Source organism: Ipomoea nil, unplaced genomic scaffold, assembly GCF_001879475.1.
Source record: "Ipomoea nil cultivar Tokyo-kokei standard unplaced genomic scaffold, Asagao_1.1 scaffold1259, whole genome shotgun sequence".
NCBI classification, from domain to species: domain Eukaryota; kingdom Viridiplantae; phylum Streptophyta; class Magnoliopsida; order Solanales; family Convolvulaceae; genus Ipomoea; species Ipomoea nil.
The window spans coordinates 2,080,832-2,094,728 of NW_017617687.1; the positions used below are offsets into that span (position 1 = coordinate 2,080,832).

At 41.9% G+C, this 13,897-nt stretch overlaps 1 protein-coding gene across 1 annotated transcript; it reads left to right on the forward strand.

The window, feature by feature from the left end:
- The first annotated feature begins 8,699 nt into the window (after positions 1-8,699).
- Positions 8,700-13,050, forward strand: LOC109184332. The gene is made up of 2 exons (XM_019334328.1): positions 8,700-9,125; positions 12,850-13,050. The coding sequence occupies exons 1-2, from the start codon at positions 8,700-8,702 to the stop codon at positions 13,048-13,050; spliced, it is 627 nt and encodes a 208-aa protein (XP_019189873.1).
- The last annotated feature ends 847 nt before the right edge of the window (positions 13,051-13,897 follow it).

The window sequence follows — 13,897 nt, forward strand, 5'->3', positions numbered from 1 at the left end:
CTAGGGAAATTCCTAGCGCAAATCCTATGCGGAGAGCAGAAAGTGGTCCTACGAGGACCAAACGGTAAGAGGGTGTCGTACCGCGGTACCCGCCAGGATCCGGGGATCAAGCTTGTAAACATGATGAAAATTAAGAAGTATCTGGGCCAAGGAAACGAGGCCTTCTTATGCTCAGTCGAAGACCTCAACGCCAAAATACTCGAACCACGAGCCATCCCAGTGGTAAACGAATTCACCGACGTCTTCCCAGACGAAATTCCCGGGGCTCCCCCGGCCAGAGAGGTCGAGTTCACCATAGACCTCACACCGGGCGCCGCCCCGATCTCTAAACCACCCTACAGACTCGCACCAAAGGAAATGAAGGAACTGAAAACGCAACTCCAGGAACTGCTAGATAAGGGTTATATCCGACCCAGCACCTCCCCATGGGGAGCACCGGTACTATTCGTTAAGAAAAAGGATGGAAGCATGCGCCTGTGCATCGACTACAGGGAACTCAACCAAGTTACAATAAAGAATAGGTACCCCCTTCCCCGAATAGATGACTTATTCGACCAACTTAAAGGGGCAGGGGTATTCTCAAAGATCGACCTAAGATCCGGGTATCATCAAATCCAAGTGGCCAAACCGGACATCCAGAAAACGGCCTTCCGGACACGTTACGGCCACTACGAGTTTACCGTAATGCCCTTCAGCCTCACTAACGCGCCTGCCATATTCATGGACCTCATGAACCGAGTATTCCGACCTCACCTGGATGACTTCGTCATTGTGTTCATTGACGACATCCTAGTCTACTCCCGAAATAAAGAAGAACATGAGAAGCACCTCCGCATATCACTGCAAACCCTCAGAGAAAACCAACTTTACGCTAAATTCTCCAAGTGCGAATTCTGGCAAGACAGTGTAGCCTTCTTGGGCCACGTAATAACCAAAGAGGGGATCAAGGTGGACCCCGCTAAGATTCGCGCCATTAGAGAATGGACCACGCCGAGCTCACTCTCGGAAGTCCGAAGCTTCTTGGGCCTGGCTGGTTACTACAGGAGGTTTGTACCCGACTTCACCAAGATAGCCCAACCCCTCATTAAGCTCATGAAAAAGGAAACCCCCTTCCGATGGGACAACAACTGCATCTCAGCCTTCCAAGAATTAAAGGACAAGCTAACCACGGCACCCGTGCTAGCCGTCCCCTCCAGAACGGAAGGATTCGAGGTCTACAGCGACGCATCCAAGAAAGGATTGGGATGCGTGCTGATGCAAAAGGACAAGGTAATAGCATACGCATCCAGGCAACTCAAAACCCACGAAGAGAATTACCCCACCCATGACCTCGAACTAGCCGCTATCGTTTTCGCACTAAAACTCTGGAGGCACTACCTGTATGGGGTACAATGCAAAATCTACACCGACCATAAGAGCTTAAAGTACATCTTCACCCAAAAGGACCTAAACATGAGACAACGAAGGTGGCTAGAACTCATAAAAGACTACGACCTAGACATCCAATACCACGAGGGAAAAGCCAACTTCGTTGCGGACGCCCTAAGCCGAAAGACGAACCATTCCCTCAACACCACGTGGGTCCTACCGGACCAACTGTACAGGGACTTCCAAAAACTACACTTAGAAATAATAGAGCAAGGACAAACCCGCCCCAATGCCTACCTACTCAACACGCAAGCCATACCCGCCCTCTTCGAGGAAATCAAGGCAGGGCAACATCAGGACCCGGAACTAGATAAGATTCGCCACGACCTAACCCAAGGAAAGGAAGGCCCCTTCGAAGCACGCCCGGACGGCAGCCTCCGTTACAAAGGACGGTGGTGCGTACCCTCAACGCACCCTCACTTGAAACAACAGATCTTGGAGGAAGGGCACAACTCCCCGTACTCAGTCCACCCAGGAGGTGACAAGTTATACCAAGACGTAAGGAGAACGTTTTGGTGGCCAAACATGAAGAAGGAAATCGCAGATTTCGTGGCTAGGTGCCTGAATTGCCAAAGAGTAAAAGCTGAACGATGCAAGCCCAAGGGGCTCGTGCAACCCCTTGAAATACCACAAGGAAAATGGGATTCCATATCCATGGACTTCGTTGGAGGGTTACCCCCAACAAGAACCGGCAAAGACAAAATCTGGGTCATAGTGGATCGGCTGACCAAAACGGCACGATTCATTGCCATGAAGGAAACATGGACAATGACGCAACTAGCCCATGCCTACATAAACCGGGTAGTGAAATACCTCGGAGTCCCCCGAAACATTGTGTCCGATAGAGATTCCAGGTTCCTCTCACAATTCTGGAAATCGCTACAATCGGCGTTGGGGACACAAGTAAAACAAAGCACAACCTTTCACCCCACCACAGACGGCCAAACCGAGAGAACCATCCAAACCCTCGAGGACATGCTAAGAGCCTGCACGCTAGACTTCCGAGGGACATGGGAAGAACACCTAGACCTCATCGAGTTCTCATACAACAACAGCTACCACGCGAGCATTCGCATGGCACCCTACGAAGCACTGTATGGTCAGCAATGTAGAACCCCCTTATGTTGGGAAGATATGGTCAACCCGGTAACACTGGGCCCCCAATACCTACAAGACACCATAGCTAAGGTCAAACACATCCAGGAAAGGATGAAGGCCGCCCAAGACCGCCAGAAGTCTTATGCCGACCTAAAGAGGAAACAAGCTGAATTCAACCTCGGGGACAAGGTCTGGCTAAGGATCTCGCCCACATGAGGAGTAATGAGGTTCGGAAGAAAAGGAAAACTCAGCCCCCGATTCATCGGTCCTTACGAAATCGTAGAGAGAATCGGGGACTTGGCCTACCGCCTCGCCTTACCCATCGAACTAGAACGAGTACACAACGTGTTCCACGTATCTCAACTAAAGAAATACATACATGATCCAAGCCATGTACTCCAACACGAGACCGTAGACCTCGACGAGTCACTAGTATACGAAGAGAAACCCGTAAGAATCCTGGACACCAAGACAAGAAATACTTGGAACCGAGTCATAGAAATGGTGAAAGTCCTCTGGACCAACCACGGGACCGAGGAAGCAACATGGGAACTTAAGGACACAATGAAGGAGCGGTATCCCGAGCTGTTCACTCCAGGTAACTAAAAGAAAACCTTTCACCAAGGGCCAAGCTTCGGGGACGAAGCTTCCTGTTAAGGGGGGGAGAGTGTAACACCCCGTGTTACGAGTCCTAAAACCAATTAATTAATTAATTAATAGCCCAAGAGAAAGAATAAATTATAATGATTAATTAGGGAAAAAGGCCCACCATAGCCCGTGGGACCTCATATATAAACCCAACCCCTAATCCCAATAGGATTAGACTCTAAATAAGATCCCTAGATCTATAAATAGGGAACTTAGGAGGCACCTAGAATCCCTCCCACAAGATTAACGCCCCACCACCCCAAAAGAGCTCCAAGAATCCCCTTAGAAGAAATCAAGAAAGCAAGAAAGCTTAAAGAAAGACCCTTCATAGCCAAGGAATTAATTAAGGCTAAAAGGTAACCCATGTCTCAACAAAACCTATTTTCATAGTTATGATTCCCCCTTAGGGTTTCCCCCATATTATTATGAATGGCGAGATTTGTTGATTATTATTGATGCTTGACGTGATGATCCCATGAAGGGATCTTGATAATCTTGATATTGGGAGATTCTTGATAATTATGGTGTTCTTGATGATTATATGGAATTCTTGATGATTATGTGTTGTTCTTGATAATTGTGTGATGCTCTTGATGGTTATGTGTTATTCTTACCGAATCTTGTAATTTGAAGACGAATCGTACCCTTGTTGATATAAAAGTGATTAGAACCCCAGGTTGTATCATATGTTATGATTCTTGGATTGTGGGGTGGGGAAATCGCATGTTTGGGTGTTGATTATGTCTAGAAAAGCATGATAGGTTATGTGCCGTTCGTTTCTCGCATTTGATCCGTTAATTGTCTACGTGTTGTCGTTAATTGCGTTGTAAGGTGTCTAAGCATGGTTTCGGGTTCCACAATGGTTCCCGGGGCACAAAAGTGATGAAAAGAGTCAGTGGGGGGTAGGTGGGGGGGTAGGGGACCCGCCACCTACCCACGGCCGTGAAACACCGCCCGGCAGCGGGTAGCCGGCGGCGGCAGCTGCCCGCCGGCGACCCGCTGCCCGGAACAGTACTTTCCGGCGGGCAACCGGCGGGTGGCCCCCACCCACCGGCTACCCGCTGGAAATTCCCCCACCTTGGGTTCCCGGCTTCCCCGTTTGATGTTCCCCTGTTCCCCGTGGTGTCCCAACGGACTCCGTTTATCGTGCCTGTGTCTAGTTTGATGTTTCGGGTACCGTTCGTAGGTTTATGAGTCTATTATATTGCATGCTAGTTGAATTGGTATCCCGTTGACCTAGGTGGAAGAAGTATGAACCCCTTAGGACTATTCTTAGTATGTGATGGATCACGCATAGGTTTTGTTATGCGCTTTCTCCCCCTTCCCAATGTGTAATATGGGTTGCACGTGCTTGCTATGTGTTATGTGTGTGTGTTACCCCAATTCGGTTGCGATCGGATTGGTTATCCTGAGCTGCGGTTCAGAAGCTGGCTGCGGTCAGATTGATACTCTTGGGCTGCGGTCCACCGTTTGGTTGCGATCAAACGTTTCTATACGAGCTGCGGTTCGTCCTTTTTCCTGGCTGCGGTCAGATGACATTCTCTTGGGCTGCGGTCCACTGTTTGGTTGCGATCAAACACTATGATGAGCTGCGGTTCATCGGTCGGTTGCGATCGACCCCTCCGTGTTGCGATACGGGGCAGGGTGCTGCGGGGCCGTGTCAGAGCTATATGCGCTGACCCTCATGTATGGGCATGCGATTGGTCCTGTGGCGCCAACAAAGTGTGTTATGTGTTGTGACATGGACGAGTTGTGATTACGAGTGTCTTGGGGGATGTGACTATGGGATTTATATTGGGGATTGTTCATGTTGGGTTATGATCATTGTTTATGCTTTGCCTTATCTGCCTTATCTATTGTGAACTGCATATGCTTGTTATAACTGTTGATTGTGTCTAGCCTTATCTGTCGAGTCATTCCCGGTTTTATAGCTAGAGTTCGTAGGATATATCTTCATGCTCAAAATGGTTTTCGTATATCTATATATACCTCTATATGTATTGTATTTCAACGCGTTGGAGTGGGTTACCAGCATCTCTCGCTGAACAGATATATTTGGCTTTCAGGCATAGAAGACTAAGTCACTAGAGCGCGCTAGAACTTGGAGTATAGAAGTAGATAGTTTTCCTTTTGGCCTGCGTGCCACATTTCCGTAATTACGCTTTGAGGATATTAGTTAGTTAGCCTGTGCACTTGGGTTCTCTAGCCCAGGTGTGGCATAGCACCCTGTACGCTTGTATTTATTTCTTGGGATTCAATGAGATTTCTACCATATTATAAGTTTAAAAAGTCTTGAAAATCTGGGGTGTTACAGAAAGAATGGATTAACACACCGGGCTTCGGGAACGAAACCCCTCGTAAGGGGGGGAGAGTGTAACACCCCGTGTTACGATCCCTAAAACCAATTAATCATTTAACAAACTACCCAAAAGAAAGAATTAAATCACAATAATTAATTAGGGAAGGCCCACCATAGTCCATGGGCCCTTATCCCTAAACCCTACCCTTAGTCCCAAAAGGAATAGAATTAGCAAGCCTATAATATTAGTTCATAATTAGGACTCCTAAATGTATAAATAAGGGACTTAAGAGGCACCTAGAACCCCCCACCACAATAAACGACTCACCACCCCAAAGAGCTCCAAGAATTCCATTAGAAGAAATCAAGAAAGCAAGAAAGCTTAAAGAAAGACCCTTCATAGCCAAGTAATTACTTAAGGCTAAGAGGTAACCCATGTCTCAACAAAATCTATTTTCATAGCTATGATTTCCGCCGTAGGATTTCCCCATATTATTGTGTATTGATGATTTGTGATATTATTATTGATGATTGATGGGATAATTCCATGGGTGATCTTGATGATGAAAGGTTCTTGATAATTATGGTGTTCTTGATGATTATATGACGTTCTTGATGATTATATGATGTTCTTGATGATTGTAGGATGTTCTTGATGTTTATCTGATATTCTTACCGAATCTTGATATTGGAAGATGAATTGTGTCCTTGTTGATTTAAAAACGATTAGAACCCTAGGTTGTATCGTATGGAATTACTCTGGGTACATTGGGTTGGAATTCGCATGATTGGGTGTTGATTATGTTTAGAAAAGCATGATAGGTTATGTGCCATATATTTCTCGACCTTTGACCCGTTAATTGTGTACGTGTGTTTTCAATGGCGTTTGAAAGTGTCTAAGCATGGTTTCGGGTTCCACAAAGGTTCCCGGGGCATTTTTGGTGAAAAAGAGTCATTGGGGGGTAGGGGACCCGCCACCTACCCGCGGCCTTCTTGGGCAACGCCGGCAGCTACCCGTCGGGCACCCGCTGCCCGGTTTAGCTACCGCCGGCGGGTGATGTAACACCCCAGATTTTCAGGATATTTAAAACTTATAAAATAAAGGTGAAATCTCATTAAATCTCAAAACATAATACGAGAGTATGGGGTGCTATGCCACACCTGAGCTAGAGAACCCAGGTGCACAGGCTAACTAACTACTATCCTCAAATAGTATCAATATTAAATCATGGCACGCAGGCCGAAAGGGGAAAAACTATCTAAGCTACGTCCAAGCTTCTAGCGCACTCTAGTGATCTACTCGTCTGTGCCTGAAAGCCAAATATATCTTATATATTGCATCTCTCGCTGAACAGATATATTTGGCTTCCAGGCACAGACGAGTAGATCACTGGAGCGCGCTAGCAGCTTGGGGCGTAGCTTAGATAGTTTTCCCTTTCGGTCTGCGTGCCATCATTTAGTATTGATACTGATTGAGGTTTTAGAATTTAGCCTGTGCACACGAGTTCTCTGGCTCGGGTGTGGCATAGCACCCCGTACTCTTGTATCGTATTTTGGGATTTAATGAGATTCTGTCTTTATTATATAAGTTTTAAAAGTCTTGAAAATCTGGGGTGTTACAGGGGAACTCCAGCCCTATATAATATTTATATACCTGACCGATCGCAACCGGCCTGGTTAATAGTAAGTATGGTTCTCAACCCATCCAACTGCCCGTATAGCCAATTTGATCGCAACCAAATTGGGGTGTCATGCACACATAACACATAGAAAGCACGTGCAACCCGCATTAACACATTGGGAAGAGGGAGAAAACGTATAATAAAACCTATGCGTGATCCTTCACATACTAAGAACAATCCTAAGGGGTTCATATTTCTTTCACCTAGGTCAACGGGATACCAATTCAACTAGCATGCAATATATAAGACCCATACAACCTACGAACGGTACCCGAAATATCAAACTAGACATAGGCACGACAGGCGGAGTCCGTTGGGACACCACGGGGGTCGGGGGAACATCAAACGGGGAATCCAAAATCCCAAGGCGGGGTACAAACCAGCGGGTAGCCAGTGGGTGAGGGGTCACCCGCCGGCGGCACTGTTCCGGGCAGCGGGTGCCCGGTGGGCAGCTGCCCGCCCGCCGGCTGCCCGCTGCCGGCGAGACCTCTTTTGGCCGTGGGTAGGTGGCGGGTCCCCTACCCCCTCCTACCCCCCACTGACTCTTTTTCACCAAAAACGCCCCGGGAACCTTTGTGGAACCCGAAACCATGCTTAGACACTTTCAAACGCAATTGATAACACACGTAGACAATTAACGGATCAAAATCAAGAAACATACGACACATAACCTATCATGCTTTTCTAAACATAATCAACACCCAATCATGCGAATTCCCACCCAATATACCAAGAATAATACCATACGAATTCCACGATATAACCTAGGGTTCTAATTATTTTTAAATCAACAAGAACACAATTCATCTTCTAAAATCAAGATTCGGTAGGAATATCATATAAATATTAAGAACATCATATAATCGTTAAGAACATCAAGAACACCATATAATCATCAAGAACCTCTTATCATCAAGATTACCCATGGAATCATAGCACCAATTATCAAGATCATTATAACGAATCATCAACACACAAAGATATGGGGGAAATCCTAAGAGGGGAATCATAGCTATGAAAATAGGTTTTGTTGAGACATGGGTTACGTCTTAGCCTTAATTAATTCCTTGGCTATGAAGGGTCTTTCTTTGAGCTTTCTTCTTTCTTCATTTCTCCTAGGGGAATTCTTGGAATTCTTGGTGTGGTGAGAGATTATTGTGGTGGGAGTTCTAGGTGCCTCCTTATGTTCCCTATTTATATATCTAAGAGTCTTACTTAGGGCCTAATTACTATAGGTTTTCTAACTCTATTCCTTTTAGGACAAAGGATTGGGTTTAGGGATAAGGGCCCATGGACTATGGTGGGCCTTTCCTAATTAATTATTGTGATTTAATTCTTTCTTTTGGGTAATTGGTTAAATGATTAACTGGTTTTTGGGATCGTAACACGGGGTGTTACATAACCCAAATGCACCAAGGAACCATCCTGGTTTCTCTTGGAGTAATCCAGCTGGGGCAGCTAATCCCCAACACTTGGGTCATAGAGTTCAACCACCAGGATTTCAGGAAGAACAGAGTTTTAGATGGGGTCCTCCACAACAGTTCATGCAAAATCAAGGATATCAAGCTCTAGTAAATCAGCCTAAGCAAGCCTTGCCTAATGTGGAAGCACCGGCCTCGTCAAATTTGGAAGCTTTGATGGAAAAATTGCTTAAGGCTCATATACAGCTTACAGAGAGGGTGGATCAAATAAGTGCCCACAATAAGATGTTAGAAAATCAGTTAGCAAATCAAGCTTCTACCTCCAGTACTAAAGTCACGGGGAAGTTGCCTGCTTCCACCGAAAATCCAAGAGAACACATGAATGCCATCACTACTAGGAGTGGAAAGCAACTACTGGATCCTCCGTATCCCAACAGTGAACAATTTGTCAAGAAGAATCTGGAAGCTGAGAATGAGAAAGTGAATGAAGATGTTATTGCCCAAGACAAGGAAGATGAGATACAGGAAATTGAGCCCGTGAAGAAGCATGTAACACCCCCATTTTCCAAAACCAGAATCTGAGAAAATTTTAATTTTTTTTTCCTTTTATTTAATTACAACACATTGTTTAAATTGCGGAAGCTAAAACAAAACGAGAGAATAGGGGTTGCTACCGCCACGTTCAGGTATTCCTCTTACACCCAAACGCTAAGGCTAAAAACAATTAATTAACTAAAACAACTCAATATTATGAACTAGTACATCAACAACTAACAATTCAACTGTCTAACTAATAAATGATATCTCTAGCTGGTTCACTCATTCTCATGCCCAATGCTCATGCCAGAGTTCCTGCAACAACAATTAAAGAATAGAAAACAAAGAAACACACAAATTCAGCATTAAGCTTGTAAGATCTACTTCACCTCGTAAAACATTTTGCACATAGCATGTAGCACATAGGAGAAAATAGTTTGCATCTAGAATGACCCCTTAAATATTTTTATTCTCATCAATAATACCAAATCAATATTTCTCACAATAGGAATTTCAGGAACCTTTCAAACGTAATTTATTTTTCTCCAACATGGAGGAACACCAATTTCAACATAATGGGCAGGGTCTTGTTTCATCAAGCTCTAGTGAACAGTAATCACCATACTGAACACTACACAAAATCCCATTCAATCTCAAATAATGGGCAGAGTCTTAATTATTTAAGCCCTAGTGAACAGTAATAACTTTACTGAACACTACGCAGAAATCCCATTTAAACCAACCAAATATTGGGCAGGGCCTTATTCAATAAGCCCCAGTGAACAGTACTCACTCTACTGAACACTACGCAAAAATCCCATTTAAGTGGAATAGAACTAATACCTTAAGTGTGCACACCCCCAATGGGTTTCTAAGCCCAATAGGTAGTAACTAGTCCTAGTAGCCAGGATACGTTTCTACTGACTACTACTCAACAGGGTAAATACCCTAGTGGTAGATTCCGCTAACCACCCCTCAAAATACAACAGGACTAAAAGTCCTAGTGAGACAGGATATGTTTTCACTGCTCACTCCTCAAAACAACAGAGAGTTTTTAAGCTCCCTAGTGAGTCGGTATATTCAACCGCTCACTCCACAACAAACTGGGTCATAACCCAAGTATCCAGAATTCACAACAGGATACTACACAAGTCAACAAAACCTTTTTAGACTCCGTATTTATAAAAATGATAACACTAGTGATATTTCAACATTTTGCACATAGCATGTAACATGTAGGAGCATGTAATTGCACATACAATAACCCCTTAAACATTTTACCATCTCATCAATATCAATAATCTTTAACTTTAACCATTTAAAATGTAAATGTTGAGAAAATCACACATTCAAGTCCATAAAACAAAATATCCACAAAAACTTCTAGATGGTCAACTAAGGCATTGCCTATCCATAATCCCAAAATCATTCAACCATTATTTTTTCCTCAAAATTCTTTATATAACCTTTACCCCAACATTTCCATATAACCATCTCCTCAATACATTTCATAACATCATCACTACTCTGAATTTCTTCAAATCATAATATCAACACCAAAATAGTTTCCAATAACAACTAAATAGAGTTTCCAAACTCTCAAAATAATAACCAAAGAGAGAATTTCAATCTCTCAACATAATCTCAAAATATTAATACCAAAGAGAGAATTCCAATCTCTCAATTTATCTCTTTCCAAGAGAACGTCTTCCAATAATATATTTAAATTTCTCAAAATCAATCACACTTGATATATATAAATTGCCAAGAAGAAATGGGTACCAAATGGAGGATTTTCAAATTCTCAAAAAATAGATTTTCATAAACAGGGAGTTTTCACGGCTCCCTAGTGAGTCAGCTTTTACATCACTGCTCACTCCTCAAAACAACAGGGAAGTTAATATAAAACCCCCTTGTGAGTCAGTATATCTCAACTGCTCACTCCACAAAATAGAGAGTTTTTAGGCTCCCTAGTGAGTCGGTATATTCCAACCGCTCACTTCACAAAAACACCAGATGGCACCACTTTCCATTGACAAAATATATATATATCTAAAACCTCAAAAGTTCACCACTTAAAGAAAAATCTTTCCACCCAAATAATACTTTCAACTTTACACCTGAATCTATAACCTTTGTACCAATATTTCCAAAAATGTATTTCCAAACATCCTATTAACCTCATAGATATACCACAGATTAGCGTATTCCACACCTAATTATTATGAACACAACTGTCCATATTTGTAAAAATGATAACAGTAGTGATATTTCATAAGCAAGCAACTTCTCAATATCTTAAATAAGAAACTGACAAAAATTTTCAGAAACTATGACCTGAATTGCAGAATTTACTGAGAAATATCGGTAACGTATTTTCATATGAAAATATTCCAGATAAGTAGTAAAAAGAGTCTAGAATACACAAAAAAAAAAGTTTCAAGCCAATCCAAGGCCTAGAAGTATTTTTCCCGAAATTATTCTCAACACAGCGCCAGACTGTAATTTAACTGGCAGAACACTGCCTTAACTTTACGAAATTATTCTGGAAAAATCTAAACATATTTTTAACCAAAACTTTTTATAAACATCAAATATAACAAGTCTAGGTTCTCCATAAAAACTTTCAAACAAAAAGAAGTTTAGGAAGAAATTTTCACGAATTTTTCTTTCCAGCTGCGCCAGTCAGAATTTTCTCAGGCAATGATCAAATTGTGTAAAATTTATCCTTCTTAATCACCACAAAATCACCATATTACATATGCAGGGTTTTCAAAAAATCTAAACACATATATCTATTCGCATAATATAATCAAATAACTTTTCACGTTAAATATCACATATTCATTAAAATCGTGAATCACATAAACACATAGGAAAAGTGATTTTTGATTTGGGGCAAAAGAAATTTTAGTGAACATAAATCTTACCCGGATTTCAACATTAACATTAACACTTGAATCCCTATGGTGAACAAAGGAGAGAATTTGATGATAATAGAGGAACAAGACCAATCATGATTGAATCAATGACAAAGAGGAATAAGTTTTTGTTTTTTTGTCTTTCCTTTCTATTCGGCGGTATTGTGTCAGCAAAAAGAGAGGACTTTATGAATTAGCTACTGATGAGGATGGGAACAATTAGACTACTACTTAAATACTTAACTAATAACTTATATTATAAATAATAATTCTAGTTGTAGGGAACTAAAATACTTAAAAGCTTAATATAATATTAATATACATATTAGCCTACTAGTACTTAACATATACACATACGTAACATATATATAAATAAATAATTATTAGCTATAATACACAGTTTAAAAATAAAAGAGTAGCAGTAGTAGACTAGTTTAAATAGTTTTGAGTCACATAAAATAATATAATTACAGACCATATAGTAAAAATGTTTTATGTAACATAATATCTATTTTATAAAATTTTATTTAGAACAATAATATTTATAACAAAATACTCAAATAACCGGGGTATCACAATCTATCCTCCTTAAAGATGATTCGTCCCCGAAGCATAACCATAGGGAAATACCGGGTATTACAAAGCATACACCACCTCTACCCTTCCCACAAAAATTCAAGAAATCTAAGGTAGAGGAAAGGAGGGAAAAATTTTTAAGTTTGATCAAGCAACTGGATATCTCCATTCCTTTTCTTGATGCAATCACTGAGGTCCCCCCGTATGCTAAGTTTTTGAAAGAAATTCTATCTAACAAGAGGAGATCTGAAGATCGTGAGACAGTAGCAGTAAGTGAAGAATGCAGTGCCTTAATTCAAAACAAGCTTCTTCCAAAGCTTAGGGATCCTGGGAGTTTCTCTATCCCTTGTGTTATTGGAGGATCCCTTGTTGAGAGAGCCTTATGTGATTTATGGGCAAGTGTGACTTTAATGCCCTATTCTTTGTGCCAAAAGCTGTAACTTGGAGAGCCAAAACCTACATCCATGACTCTTCAATTGGCAGACAGATTAGTGAAGTATCCTATCGGAATCCTTGAAGATGTGCCAGTAAAGATTGACAAATTCTACATTCTAGGAGACTTCATGGTGTTAGAGATGGAAGAAGATGCTAAGGTTCCTATTATCCTTGGGAGGCCGTTGGCAACTGCTGGAGCAGTGATTAATTTCAAAAAGGGAACTTTAGTGCTTGAAATTGGAGATGATAAAGGTGAATTTAATGTTTTTGAATTAGCTAACAATTCTTCTAGTCTTGATGCTTGCTTTTATGTAGATGAAATTGACTCATGGGTTGGAGCTCATGAGATGGGTAAATGGATCTCCAATGATCCTTTACAACTAGAAAGTGAAGACATGATAGAGAGTAGTCACTTGGATAATGGCACGAGTGGTGGTGAATCACAAGAAACACCACTAGTGTCTATTGCTTGTAGCCTTGAGGAAAAGAAACCACCACAGGTAGAATTAAAACCTTTACCAACAAATTTGAGGTATGCTTATCTTGGTCCAAATTCTACCTTCCTAGTGATTGTAAGTGCTCAATTGAAAAATGATGAAACTGAGAAATTGTTAAATGTGTTGAGAAAACATAAGAAAATCATTGGGTACACTATTGATGATATTGTTGGAATTAGTGTCTCTTACTGCATGCACAGGATTAATCTAGAGGATGGGCACAGGCCCAGTGTTGAGCACCAACGTAGGTTGAACCCTACGATGCAGGAGGTTGTGAAGAAAGAGATCCTAAAATTGTTGAACGCTGGCATCATTTACCCTGTTCCTGACTGCAAGTGGGTCAGTCATATTCATG